The sequence below is a fragment of the Canis lupus genome, chromosome 5 (genome assembly GCF_011100685.1).
Source record: "Canis lupus familiaris isolate Mischka breed German Shepherd chromosome 5, alternate assembly UU_Cfam_GSD_1.0, whole genome shotgun sequence".
Taxonomy (NCBI): Eukaryota; Metazoa; Chordata; class Mammalia; order Carnivora; family Canidae; genus Canis; species Canis lupus.
The window spans coordinates 4,733,991-4,748,833 of NC_049226.1; the positions used below are offsets into that span (position 1 = coordinate 4,733,991).

Sequence of the window (14,843 nt, forward strand, 5' to 3'; positions counted from 1 at the left end):
CTGGGGTCCTGGGATCGAGCCCCTGCATTGGGCTCCCTGCTTGGTGGGGAGTCTGCTTCTCCTACTCCCTCTGTTAAATAAATGAATAAAATCTAAAAAAAAAAAAGTAAAATAAGATCTTCTGAAATTTCAAACTTACAAAATTCACAAAAATGGCTGCAAGATAAAGGCAAAGCAGTCACTCAGATTATAAAACCCAAACAACATATCAAAGAAATTTAAACAAATTTTAAGGACAAAGAAGCAATCTGGGAAGTCTGAGGTTTAACCAAATTAGCATTTTAGAAAACATAAAATATGGTGGAGGAAGTCATTAAAGGACACAATGAAATTTCCCTTAGACAAATATTGCCCTTAGACAAAGAATAGATACTGGCATTTTAAGTCATCTCGACAGTCAGCTCGGGGCTCGAACTCACAACCCCAGATCAAGAGTCACATGCTCCAGTGGCTGAGCCGGCCGGCCGGGTATCCCTCCCTTAGTTCTTCCCATGAAAAAACGGAATTCAAGTCCAAGAGCCCAACTTGCTTGAGTGGTTGGATTCCTGCCCCTGAAGGGTGCAGCCGGTGGCCCTGGAGGGAAGGGCGGGCCCCGGAGCGCGGAAGGCAGGACAGTGAAATCCATCCCTGCAGATTAACACCAGGCCAATGACACAAGGAGTCTTGGTGGAAGTTAAAGTATTTATTGATGTGTTTAAACTGTACATTCTCCACAGATCAGATTAAGGATTTGTAGGTGAAGTTTATCTGTGCATAGTGGGAAGACACATGGATAAGGTGAAGGGGAGGAAGAAGAAGAAAAAAAAAAAGTTACAGGGAAATAGGAAAAAATACACCACAGGTTACCAGAACCTTCAGACTAAAATAAAATAAAATAAAAATAAAAGAAAGAAAAAGAATGAAAGGAAAAAAGAACAGAAGAAAAAGAAAAAAAAACCCAAACAAACCGTGAGCATCCTCAACTATACAAGCATCACAAAGACTCGGGGGAAGGAAACAATCTCCAAAGCTTTCCACGGTGTCTACAGAGCATTTCGTGTACAACGTGGAGGGTCCTCCTCGCGCACACAAGCCAGCCCCCCGCTGGCCTCCTGCCGTCCTCCCTGAACAGCTGGGGGGCTGGTGCTGGGAGGGGGCCGCAGAGGGGTCAGGGTCCGACGGGGAGGGCCGAGGGCCAGTGCCTTCGGGGGGCAAAGTGTCCAAAGAGGGGAAGACAGCACGTCCGGACATCACTTGGAGGGCGGTGAGCAGGAACAGGCTACGGCAGGTCAATGGCAGACAGCGGGAGAGCGTCACACATAGACTAGAGGCTAACTTCTGTGGAAGAGCTGGATTTAGAAGGAAAGCAGTGCGGGTGCCCTCAGCGGTCTACCTCGGGCTCGCCAAAGGACGCCGGACTCACGCCTGTGACCTCCGTGCTGACACCAGGGTACCCAGTGCTGGGAACGCGACTTCTGAGAGAACTTTGCGAGGGTCTCATGATGAGCTTGAACGGCCGTCGATTACGGTTCCCTATCACACTTGGTTTCTGGGCAACTTCCCCAGAGCTAGCTCATTTAACAAGGGAATAATGCCTTAACTGCTGCTGCTGCTGCTTTTTTTTTTTTTTCCCTAAGAAAAACCAGGACAGTGAATGAGCCTTAAAGAGTGATTTATACAATGCGGCTGGAGCGGCCTGCGTATACAGTCTATCACCGAAAACCAACATTTCCATTTAGAGAGCATATGTGAGACAATACAATAGAAGTGGGATTTCTGATTAATTTAAAAAAAGAAACTACATCAGTCAAATATCTGCAATAGATCATTTTTTTTCATTTAAGGTTTATATATCATATATTGTTATATTAACATTTTTCACCCATTTAAAAGAATGGAAATTGTGATTCTACAGTAGTACTTTATAGTCTTAATGATCCAGGAGGTCTGAACGGAAGGTGAAATCCTCTGGAAGCAACTGCTGGTCAGTAGTTGATCCCAAACACCGGACCTCTCCTGGCCCACCTGCACCACCCCACGCCAACCGGTGGTGCTGCGTGCTTTCTCCTGCTTAAATCTGCATCTGCTCCAGGTATTTGTACGTGGGGTTTTCATAACCATGGTTCTGCATCTTGTTCAGGTGACGCTCTTCTGGGGTGAGCATTGGGTCAACCTGGAGGGACAAGGATGGGAGATCACTGCACTGGACTGAAAGAGAATCGCAAAGCAGGCCACCTGGGTGGCTCAGTCAGTCGGGCATCTGTGCTCCCCTTGGATCATGGTCCCCGGGTCCTGGGATCAGCCTCGAGGCGGGCTCCCTGCTCAGCAGGGAGTCCGCTTCTCCCTCTGCCCCTCCCCCCTCCCGTGCTCACTCACTCTCTCTAATAAATAAAATGTTTAAAAAACAAGAATTGCCCCGGAGACCAGAAGACTGGGCCGCTTGCTGCACAATCCCCTGGGAATGAAAATCATCCCAGTGTCCGATTGCTGCTGGGCAGACCAACAAGAGCTGGTGGTGAGGACAGAGGAGGAGGAGAAAGAAAAGAAGGGGGTCACAGAGGCTTCTGAAAACTGGAGTCCTAAAAGCTGAGTCCGAGCTCAAGAAAAGAATGAACTGAATTTCCTCGCACCACAGCAGAACCCGGTCTCAGTTCTGCTACTCGCTATTCGGGACGGCCCAGGCGAGCCATCCCTGTGAAATCAGAAATGGGACCGGACCATCTGTGGGGTCTTTCCCAGCTCAGGAATTCTACTACGAGGCCAGTGCGCCATGGGAGGTGAAACCATGTCACTAAGACACACATCCGAAGCACCTCACGTTCCTTATTGTTTTTGTTTTCTGGAACCGAGAACCTCTGGATGTTCCCATCACCCACCTCAAAATGAGTCGTAAGCAGTTCTAAATATGAATCGGCGGAAGACGGAACAGAAACAGTCTGCTCTGGGCTCTAAGTTTCCTGTTGCTTTTTCCCCCCATTAAAAAAAGACTATTACTTCTATTTCATACTTTTAACATGTAGTTCACTCATGATTGCCATTGTCACCTGATCTGTCACATACCCGGTTTGCTCCTCAAAAGAAGAAAGAAAAAAAAAAAAAAAAAGATCAACAACAAAAACCAAAAGAAAGAAGGGTAATCGACAGTCCTCATTCTCAACTACCTAAACATACCGGAAAGAAGAGAACACTAAAGAAATCATCTGAGAAAAGCTTTCATCCCTCTGCGGCAGAAGACGCTCTTGCGGTTTTCTCAGGTTCACAGCCAGAGCCCAAACTAACTAACGTTAAGATGTGAGAGGGCCAACTTAGTTCAGTGGGGACGGGCTTCCAAAACACGACCTAAGGACGCGGTGGGGAATTTACCTGGAGCACGGCACCCACGCGCGGAGGCGTCGGAATTCCATGAACCGCCCCGACAGCACCGGGCAAACCGTCACCAGCTCGGGGCCACTCACCTCCACGATCCCGTGGCTGATGGTGCCGTACTGTCTCTTCCTCAGCATCACCAGGCTGATGACTATGACTGTGGCGATGGCCACGGCGATGACCAACAGCCCGATGAGCGCGCTGCTGCTGAGACTGAAGTCCTCCCGCAGCGGCCCCACGGATTCCTAGAGTAACAAAGCACGAGTGGGACAAGGTCTTGGTGACCCTGCACGCGAGACCCAGCGAGCAGGGGGCGGACATGCGTGCTCCACGAGGGCCACGCTTCCGGAGTCGTGACTCTGAAACCCGAGGGACCTCTAGGAGCCCGCTTCCCGGTTAACCAGCCCCATTGGGAGAACTCCCACTCTTCCAGTCTCCATGGAGATCCTAGGTTCAGCTCTCTTATCCAAAAGTACAGAAAAATGGGGATGGGGCCCCCGATCACTTGGGACACCTGGCATCTCTCCGTTTCCCACATGAAACGAAGAGGGAGAGAAGCAGCCAAGAGCCACGAGAAACCTGGCAGTTAGGTTTTGGAGCTGAGCACGTACCGGCTCTGCCTCCAGGCCGCCGACCCTCTCGGCATTGAAGATCATTTCCTTAACATCCAGAGTCTCGTCGATGACCTGAAACAGCATGAAAATATCAGCTGCTGGGTGGAAGGGGAGACATTTAGTACAAGTGGAACCGCTTCTTTTCTACTCCATTCACTACCTGGTACCCGAGGACACCCACGACCCAAGCCGTTCCATCCCATTCCTCTACATCGAGTCACCAAACCCCCAGAGGGGGAGGCTAGTGTGGACACAGGCCAGTGTGTCACGGCTGGCTCCCCGCGGCTTTCACCCGCATCCTCCCTGAGGTAACGGTCATGGGGAGACACTGCAGGACAGAGTGCCAAGGAGTCACTCAGGTGAGGATGACCCAGAAATACCAGTGACAGAAAATGCTAGAAGAATAATTAATAGTGGGGTATAAACCTAAGACGATAGAACCAACGTCAACTCTATTCCATTTTCAAGTTATTAAATCTCTGTACTCGCTTGGAAATGGCCTCTCATATTTTATTCATATCTGTAGTTGCAAATGTGTCTCCCCCGCTGTAGAGCAAGGGATGAGTTACTGCTGAGAATTAATTCTTTATTCCTTCTCACGCCCAGATGCTAAACAATACGACAAACTCGTGGGAGCAGTTGGAGCCCACCCATCTCCCAGCATACGGAGAGCGAACACATGGAGGTTCATCTGGAGAGCGTCTAAAACGGTGCCACTCACTCTAATGAGTCTCAAAATTCAGCGAGGGCAGGGCAGGAGGGAGAAGCGGCTCACCATGTTCTCATCCACTTTATTCTTGCTGTTGATCACTTTCTCCTCGGCACCGATCAGCCCTCCGTCCTGCTCTCCCGCTCCAGAGCCTGTGGAGAGAGGTCACGGCTGAGCGCTCCCCGGCCTGGCCCACGCCGCCCTCACAGCAAGCTCGGTCCTGGGGGCCGGGGAGCCCTCCTGGTCACCTCCCCTCCTGGTCACCTCCCCGCCCCACAGCCCCGCCCGGCTACATGACGCGCGACTTCGTTCCCGTGCCAAGGATGCCCCGTGTGCTCTAGAAGGATGAAGGGTGCAGGCAGTTTGCAGAGGACCGATGGGTACAATGGACGAGGACAGGGTGCTCAACGGATGTCCAACTTGGAAAAATGGAATGCCAGCCTTCAGAAGACCATGTTTACTGTGAGACAAACACTAGTGGAGCCCAGAGGCTTTCCAGCACAGAAAGATATGTGACGCTGCCGCCGCGCCCCATCGCCCCACAAGCCGGCCCTTCGACAGCCTGGGCTCCCTCGGGATGGAGGACCCAGCACGGCGGCAGGGAATCTGCAGGTCTGCCTCGAGCATCGGGTTTTATCCCACAGGCGGTTCTTTCTGCCTGACCCCCCAACCCCCCCCCGACCTCCAACACGTCCCGCTTGTCCCCTGAGCCGCAGCCCCTCGTGGGAGACGCTCCCCGCCCTCAGCACTCCAGCGCCTGTTTCTCCTCACGCAGCTTCCTCTGTGTGTCCCCCTGGCCTGTAACCCTCTGAGGGCGTGGATCGCAGAGGTCACATCTTTGACGGTGACCAGAGAATGAACAGGAAGGAAGCATTCCACAGACAGGGAGAAGGTGAACACGAGGTGGACGGTCCCGTCTACAAATGGAGCAGGACTCACCGCTCCTCTTGTCAAGGTGGGACATCGCCGGGGCCAACATCCCCTGTGCGCCGCGCCCCAAATGACAGTATCCGAAGATGTGACGTGGCGGAAGCCAGTGCTAGCCCGGGTGGAGAAGTGACGAGCCACCCTCATTTTTAGCTTCAAAAATCATGTGACGTCTAGCTATCCTATGAGTTTTTTAATAATAAGATATACGGTTCTGTACAAAGGTCTGGGTTTTGAACCTTCCATAAACAGATCAACCTGCCGGCCCGCTCGGCATTCTAAGGGGACCACCAACGTGTGAGGGAGGCTCCCACACGAGGATACGGCCCGCACTGCCGCCGCTGGGCTGGCCGGGCGCAGACGGTGACACTTGGGCCCGGCCCCAGCAGAGCCTTCCAGCTCGCAGCCACCCTCGCCCTTGACCAGGGCCAGGAGTCGCAGGCGCCGGGCGTGCAGCCCGACATAAGGCTGGTCTTTCCTAAGCTTTCACTGTAAAGAGGAATTTCACAACTTGATTCTAGGGTAAGTTAGATCAGGGCTGGCTCTGTAGCCTCTAAGTGCCATTGGAGCAGGGACGCTGTACCCCGACCATGTGAGCAAGAGGCACCTGGAGAGCTGCTGCCTCAGCAAGGATGCGGATGAGCAAGCCTAGGAAATCTCTAATCCTCCCATCCTTCTCCCTCTCCTCCTCCAGACTTTACAGGTCATAGGGCAGGATCCTATTTGAAAAATAACATGGCACTGAACCAACTAACGTAAAGTCCTACTAGTAGCCCCGGCTGCTCTGACGCGCCTTTGGTGGGAACAAGCCACATGTTTTCTTAAACGCTGACCAAAACCATTTGGCCTCAGAGAAGGCATAAACAAGTGACATCAGGAGAAGAAAATTTAACGCTTAAATTATTCCAACTAGTAACTGAAGCATGAGGGCGAAAGCCAGGTAAGCTTCTAGGAAACTCACCTCTACCCCTAAGAATCCGAGAGGGACTGATGAGAGGAAAGGGAACACCGGCATCGCCAGGAGGAGGCTTATCCAAGCAGAAGAAAATCAAGCATTTACCCCTAAGTGATTTTTAGATTCAAATTGCACTCCTCTGCATCAAATTCTTTTTTTTTTTTTTTTGCTCTGCATCAAATTCTGAGAGAACACCGCGAGGTCCGTCCCTGGTCCTCCGGAGCTGGCGGGGGGTGGTTGTGGGGGGGGCCTCATAAAACATACACTAAGCGCTGAAACGTATGCACTTCTCACAGCGACCCCAGGACTGCAGACTAAGGAGCAAGCCAGAGAAATTCAGCAGCATTTTACAGGACAGAAGCAGCAGGGCCTTTGAAGACAAAGGAGCTGGGGTTCAAATTCGAATTCCTCTGCTCCTCAAAGTCGTGACTCCGAGCAAATAATTCGGTCTGAGGCTTCTTGGACCACCCAATCTGTCAGAGCTGAAAACCAGGCCATTGGCGTGCCTGGTGCATCCGGTGAGACCAAGTACAAGAGGAGCTCAGCAAGGTTCTTGCAGGGTCCAGCCTGTTGTGGAGCTCGGACGCTCACGACCGCAGGAGCGCGAGCTCACCTGTCGCAACCTGCGCCGTCCAGCAGCTTCTGAGGAGCCACAACTCAGGACAGGAGACAGGTGGCAACAGGCAGGTGGGCACCACAAAGGGCCAGGCACAGCTAAGAGGAACGGAAGGATGTAGCGGGAGGGAGCAGCGGATGGGAAATACAAAGAGGTAGAAGAAAGCGACTCTCCACCTGCCCCTAAAGTAAGCATTTTTTTTTTTTTAAGACTTTAAGTAAACTTTACACTCCCATGTGGGGTTCGAACTCCCAACCCCAACGCCTGACCTAAGCCAGCCAGGCGTCCCCGCGTAGGTTTAGATATATTAGTAACTCCAGCCAACCTAAGTTGCATATACATTTGAAAATCTACCCAGATGAAAATGTTTCATGAGAATATCTGGTTTTGGTTACTCTGTATTGTCCGGCCATGCAGAAGGAAGGTGTGGGGTGGCCACCTTATAACCCTGCACCCGGGGCTACTCTGGCTCCGCTCACAGCCACGTCTGAGGAAATGAGGTGGAAAAATCTCAGGTGATGGTATGACACAGAAAATGAAACTCCTGACACACGGGGGAAGTGAAGAGGAATGAGGTCTTAAAGGGAACATCTTTGACAGACCAACCTTTTTTCATTGGGTGGTACAACTCCCGCTGAGTGTCTAGCAGAAAGGAAAACAAACAAAAAATAGTACAAAAAAGGAGATTAAGAAAGAAAATGGCGTCTTTCAAAATTCCGATCTTAGAATTTCTCTATAACGTGAAGAGGTATTGTATCCTTCCTTAAAAACATGCCTGAAATATCCCATTAAACCAACCAGCAGTTAAGGTCCGCAGCATAGGGACTGGAAGGCAGGAGAGAAAGAAAAAGGTCTGCCTTGGGTCGTTTGGGGGGGGGGGGGGGTGGTTGGGGGAGATTTCCAAGCTCTTCAGAGCTGAACCCACAAAGTTATTTTTCTTTTTCTTTTTCCCCAAAGTTATTTTTCTTAGGGAAGAGCAAAAATATAGTCAGTATGGACTGTGGTTTTCTGACAAGGAGACAAGACTCCAGTTTGGATCTGTCCGAGGTGCCCTGACCCCAAATGAGGTACATCAGCGTGGCCGCCCTACAGGCCTGGGAAGTCCGGGATTTTTAAGTGCAGGGCTTAGGAACGAAGTGGTATCTCTTTATTTATCTGGCTCCCTTCTCAGATCCTGATTACTGCAGGGCCAGCCGTACAGAGCTGGTACTTCTGGGGTGTCCAGTTCAGAAGGCGTGTCAGGGTCTGAAGGCTATGCTGGATGTCCCCGTCACCCGCATTTGGCACCTTCCTCAGGCTTCTGTTCCACCAAGGCTGCATCTGATCAAGGGAGGTGACCATGCCCAGGATTGCAGGGGTTCAAATCCTTACTCTCCACCTGGGCAGAGACTCCACCTCTATCTGCCTACACCCAGGACCCATGAGGACACTCCAGGACCTAGCCAAGAGGGCTCCCTTTGAGGACTCAAGGAGAGCACCTGGGCTCCAGCTTAGCCAGAGCGGCATCCGATGAGGACTCTATCCACTACTCTCCCCATCACCGCCGTCAGCAGTAAGAGTAGCAAACTGCTGCTTCCACACCCTGGTCTCAGGGCACCGGGCTCGGCAGTTTATTTCTGGTGCAGACCCACGGCTTTTAAAGATCCTTTTAGACACCGAGAACCAGCAGCGGAACAGAAGCAAGCATGCCAGAGAGGGAGTCAGAGGGGCACGGCCTCTGGTCACCCCCCAACCCCACCCCCCGTACCAGAGGTGTCACCTTGAGCATGTCAGGCCACCTCCATGGCCTCTCCACTGCCTGCCCCCCCCCACCCCGTGTTATGAAAAGCTAATGACCTCATATAACATGACAGTGCTATTTAAGGGACTTCCACGTGCAAGGCGTCACACACCCTGGAGGCAGCTGACAGGACCAGGAAAAAGAGAGGGTTTCACACAAACCACCCACAGAGGGGGGGAAGGTTACTCACCTCACGGGGATACTGAGCCCAGCAACATGCGGGCGCCCAGCATGGTGCCTGCAGTCGGGGCTCAGCGGATCTGGCTGTCAGCAGGGGCACCGCCTCCCTGGCACACCCAAGTTCAAACATCCACCTGCCACGTCCTAACCCCCACCCCCCAGCCAGGTAGGCACACTGTCGATCATACGCACCTTCGTTCTCAGGTAAGGATGGGAAGGGATGGAAAGGGTGGAACGGCGGGATCTCATCACTCTCTTCGGAGCTCACCCGGACGTCCACGGGGGTCTCGGAGATGGAGGCGGTGAACTGGTCCATGTCTGCGCGCTGCTCCTGAAGTAGCTCGTCTGACAAAGACAGACACGGCAGGGCCCGGCTTTCAGAAGGCCACGGGCGTGATGGAGGCTGACGCGGGTCATCACAGAACGCGCGATCTGCTGCGGGGCCACCGCCAGCTGCCCTTGCCGTGGACAACCCCTCCTACCTACACCCCGACCGCACAGCACCGCAGACCCGCACGGGGGCCCATGTGGGCCCGCCTCTCTTCCTTAGGGACCCACTCCGGTTGGGTGGTTTCACCCCCGGCGCTGTCCTAAGCACCATCCACAGCCCGTGACCCCCAAACCTGTACCTCCTCCCTGCTGCCCTGACCTCTGGCTCCTCGAACGCCCTCCCCACCTCACACACCCTCTCCTTAAGCTCCAGCAACTTCGACTTCATTCTGCACGAAGAGACTGCTCCCCTCAGTGCAGTGCAGCCCCACCGCCCACTCCGCGGCTGATGGAAGCCCTCACTGCCCGCACACCCCGCTCACCCTTCCTCTGCAACATGCCCCAAAGCCCCCCACATCTCTCTTTCCTCCATTACCGTCAAACGCCCACTACCAGCATTTTTTACCCGATTTTTACAATTGCTTCCTGGCAGGTTTCTAATTTTAATAGCACACAGCAGCCAAGTAATTCTTTTTAAATTCACATCCTTTTTTAAAGCAAAGTACAGATCTAGTCACTCCCTAGTTTAAAACCCTCTATCGGTTTTCCATTATCCTAGGATAAAACCCAAACTCCTGGATTTTGCTAAAATCTCTGAACAAATTGGCCTCTGCCAACTTCTTTGGCCCCATTTCTCCGTGTGTTCTGGCCACACTGACTTAAAGCTCAGGCGTGTGCAGTCGTCATGCCCTCTAACAATGTCTTTCCCCTCGTGATCTTCGTGTGGGTGGCTCCTCCTCATGTGGCTCTCGGGTTCCTGTGCCCAAGACAGCCTCCCTGCCCCCCCAGCCATGCTCCACCATCCACCAACTATTTTGTCCCCCACGTGGCACTCCGTCTTGTTTTCCTGTTTCCCCTGTATTAACATCATCTCCAGGATACACTGTCTCCTCGTGCACCATTTTACTCTGTGACAACATGGTGGACAGTGGACACGTAACTATTTGCCAAATACATGAAGATGAAGAGCACAAGAGGGAGGGGAAGTGAGAATGTGTATAAAACAGGTGCCTTGAAATGCACCAGCAATTAAGGGGGAAAGGGCAACAGGAAGTTCCCCCGGTCCCTTGCAATTTCACACCCTAGACTTTTTTTTCCCTTCCGGTAACAGAGTAAAGGTCAAGAAACTCAAAGCCCTGTGGCTCACAGCCCGCCCACCTGCCTTGACCTTGCCACATAAGCTCCAGCGCATTCCAGGCTTAAACCCCAGCGTGCTAATGCCCGGCTTCCTGGCCTGGCTGTCCCGGTTTCTCTAATCTTGCTCTGCTGCCACCCCAGAGCCTCGGCCAGAAGTCCCACTGGACCTCGATACAAACACAGCACCCACCAATTTCCTCCTGGATCTCTTGGGCTACGTAAGGTACTTTGTAGAGCAGTGAGAGGCTTTGGTTCCTTCTTTCTTCAATCACATGGAGATGCGTCATCACCTGGGGGAAGAGCATGGTGGAGAGGCCCTGTTACCAACAGAGCCGGGCCCGGAGGCGGCTTGCAGACACACGCTTCCACAAAGATCAGCTGCAAAAGTATATGCTCTGCAGAGCCCAGCAAAGCAGGTGGTCAGGGAAAATATATTAATCCCCACCCTACTTGCTGGCCCCTGCAGTACAATAGGCCGCCCTCATCCGTGAGGCATACGTTCAGAGACCTCCACCCGACACCTGGAACGGCAGGTAATACTGAGCCCCGCATATACGAGGTTTCTTTCCTGTGTGGACATACCTAAAATAAAGTTCAATTTAGAAACCAAGCAATTTTAACAATAAGTAATAATAAGAGACTAATAGTAAGTAATAACAAACAGGAACAATTATACTATAATGAAAGTTGCTTAACGTTGTGTCTCTCTCAATACCTTCTTGTGCTGTACTCACCCTTCTTGTGATGACGTGAGGAGATCACGTGAGGGGAATGACGTAGGCACTGAGACATGAGGTTAGGCTACTGAGCCCCTGACGATACCTCAGGGGAAGGGTCACTTGTTTCCAGGCCATAGGAAGCGAACCCTCAGGTAAGGAGTGTGCCCAGACTGTGTGATACCCCTTGGTGATCTGAGCACTTATCCAGAGACCACTCCGAGTTAAAAGAAACTTTAAAAACTTTCACCAGGCAGTTACTGACTTTTTTTTTTTTTTTTAAAGATTTCATTTATTTATTCATGAGAGGCAGAGAGAGAGAGAGGCAGAGACACAGGCAGAGGGAGAAGCAGGCTCCACGCAGGAAGACCGACGTGGGACTCGATCCCGGGACTCCAGGATCACGCTCTGGGCTGAAGACAGACGCCCAACTGCTGAGCCACCAAGGCATCCCTGATTTTGATTTTTATATAAGGCACTTCCTAATTTACTTGTTGGGTGTAAAAGAGTAATTCATACTATGCCAGATACTCGGTAAGGTTCTGCTGAGTGAAAGATGGAAACAGTCCATTTTTACCACTGGTCAGATTAGATGGGGTAAAATAAGAATGAAATCACTGGCTAAAAAGTGGATTTGCAGGGAGAAGGGGCCATTCATGGATTTGCTTAGTGAAGTAATTGCTTGAAATGATTATCATGGTAAATAATAGAGCTGGTTTATTCATATTTAACTGAATTACTTTTTCCTTCAAAAATTTACACTGAGATAGAAGTGAACCTGATTTTAGGGGGGTGATAAAGGAACTTACCTACCACCTGTCTTACACAGTTTACTACCTTTTCTGAATGAAACAGTTCCAGGTTGTTGATATTTTTTAAAAAGGGGGAAAAAAAAAAGCCATCACAACTGGTCATTTACTTTTAAAGCTTTTTTGGGGTAGAAACGAAAGGTGATGGGATCCCTGGGTGGCTCAGCGGTTTAACACCTGCCTTTGGCCCAGGGCATGATCTTGGAGACCTGGGATCAAGTCCCATATCAGGCTCCCAGCATGGAGCCTGGTTCTCCCTCTGTGTCTCTGCCTCTCTCTCTCTGTGTGTCTTTCATGAATGAATAAATAAAATCTTTTAAAAAAAACAAACATTGCATCAATGTAAAATTCAAGAAAGAAAGAAAGAAAGAAAGAAAGAAAGAAAGAAAGAAGAAGGAAAGGGAAAGGGAAGAAAAGAAAGAGAAGAGAAGAGAAAGAAAAAAAGAAAAGAAAGAAAAGAAAAGAAAAGAAAAGAAAAGAAAAGAAAAGAAAAGAAAAGAAAAGAAAAGAAAAGAAAAGGTGATGTGGGCTAACACCCTCCCCAAGGCCACAATCAGCCTGTTGCTGTAGCTCAACGCCAGCTACTTCAGGACCTGCAGTTACCAGGCTCATCCTAAAGAGGGTGCTTTAAGTCCAGGGATTAATTACGTGGGCTTGAAGCCATTAGCATGGTCAAAATGGAAAAAAAAAAAATTAAATGGAAAAATGCTTTTATTGTAGATTGATGTCTCTCTGACCTTTAAAAGCAGGGATGAAAGCAATTTAATTTTATATTTGCCATTCTTTCAATCAAGTAAATTGATGGGAAAGCACAAGACTAAGTGCCTTAGATAGAAAATGCAAATGGAGAGAGACTGAAAAGGCACCACCGGCAGTCTTCGTGAGTGTTGATGTTGTTATACTTCAGATGAATTAAGGAGCCATTTGATTGAGGACGGTTCATATGCCCCCAGGAGAAACAAGAACCACAGGGTGGGATACTGGACGTAGCATCTTCACGGCGAGCCCCTGGGCTGCAGCACGAGGGGTCAGGGCACCATACCACTCACCCCAGACCCAACACACACGCTCTAATAGGCTGAGCATATTCAGCATTCTCTAAAGTGTAGATAATACAACAAGGGAACATGCAAAAGTTCATGTAATTCAGCAGCCAAGAATCACTAGAATTAAGGGCTTAGAGCACAGAGCAAATATCACAGAGGAGAGCTGGGTGTTTCCCCGAGATCTGCTAAGAAGGGAGAGAGTTCCACTTCCCGTGCCATCTGGTGTGGCGCTGTGATCTTGCTGGCAGACGACTCATTCCCTAGCTGTTAATTTAATACACTGATCGAGGGCTCTCCTTTCCTTCTGTTCTCAGACCATATAAAAATGGCTCTTCTTCTGTAAAGTATTATATGATAATCTAGTTTTTCCACAAAAAAATCTAAAAAAATGTCATGTTTTTGGGTTTTGTTTTCAAAAAACCAAGTAGACCTGAAAAATCTACCCCCTGTCAAGATGGATGCATTGTTCCATCTACACTTCCTGGAAGCTCCTCTAGGATTTGGCCTTTTGCCTTCTCTTCTACTCCAACCAGCTTAAAGCAAAGCCCTGAGCTGCAGGCCCATACCAGGTGCCTCCTGGGGTCCCCAGAGCCATCCCTGTCCATATTCTCCCATTCTTCTCATTCCCCTGATTACCCAGCATCTGACTGTTGAAGCCGACTTTGCATGTTTAAGGATAGTTATTCTTCATCTTTACAGCTACTATAATTAATACTATGCTGATGGTGAGTTGCTCCAGGGTTCAACTTTGCAAGGTCAGATGTGAGTGCAGAGTCTGGCATGTGGACAGTAGGCACACAAACTCCTGAACCAAGGGAGTAGCCCACCTACCTCAGTTGCCAGACTCCCAGGACTTTGGGCAGATGGCCTCACAATCCTAATAACACACACAGCATGAGGCTGGGAGGGGGAGTTGCTGGGGAGGTGGGCAAGTGTGCACACGGGTGAGCGCATCCCATGGACACTGGGCAAGCTGCAAAACACTCACCTAAGAATGTAAAGCCCAGCCGGGCACAAGGATGAAAGCTGTGCTTTTTAAAGCTTTGAAGTTCACCAAGTAGTAAGAAACTACCTTTCTTCGTAAAGTACCATATTTAAATTAAATTATGGGAGGAAATTAAGTCAGATCTGTTATGTCATTACAAGGCCCAATAGGCTAAGCTACTAGACTTGCTGGTTTACAAGGAAGCCAACAGTCTTGCAGGCAGGCTTCTTTTCTACGAATACAAGAGAGTAAAACACGACTTAACACACAGACAATACTGAAATGCGAAAGAGGGTCCAGAAACAGACCTCTCCGGACGACTATAAAGGAAAGCTGGATCCCACACGGAATAAAACCCAAGAACGTACCAGTGTGTGTCCCAACTAAAACTAATGTACAAAACAAAAAAGACCAATTTTTAAGAACTGCTTGGTATAGTTGCCTAGAAAAAGACTTCAAATATTAATTCTGGCAGTACCCCAAATCAGAAGTAAACAGATATAAAAAAGATTGAGAAATTGCCTTATCTCTTCAA

The 14,843-nt window shown here is 50.0% G+C and overlaps 1 protein-coding gene across 4 annotated transcripts in view; it reads right to left on the reverse strand.

Annotated features, from left to right (window-relative positions):
* Window positions 1-661: 661 nt before the first annotated feature.
* Window positions 662-14,843, reverse strand: part of APLP2 (amyloid beta precursor like protein 2) — an 82,087-nt gene continuing 67,905 nt past the window's right edge. For 2 of the 4 annotated variants that reach the window (XM_038535633.1, XM_038535631.1), the window contains 7 exons: window positions 10,943-11,042; window positions 9,319-9,471; window positions 7,773-7,808; window positions 4,735-4,820; window positions 3,957-4,031; window positions 3,435-3,590; window positions 662-2,152 (listed from right to left, as the gene is read on the reverse strand). In XM_038535633.1, coding sequence (XP_038391561.1) covers window positions 2,051-2,152; window positions 3,435-3,590; window positions 3,957-4,031; window positions 4,735-4,820; window positions 7,773-7,808; window positions 9,319-9,471; window positions 10,943-11,042 — 708 coding nt within the window. In that variant the 3' untranslated portion in view covers window positions 662-2,050. The remainder of the gene's footprint in view (window positions 2,153-3,434; window positions 3,591-3,956; window positions 4,032-4,734; window positions 4,821-7,772; window positions 7,809-9,318; window positions 9,472-10,942; window positions 11,043-14,843) is intronic. The other 2 variants (XM_038535634.1, XM_038535632.1) reach the window with 1 other exon arrangement.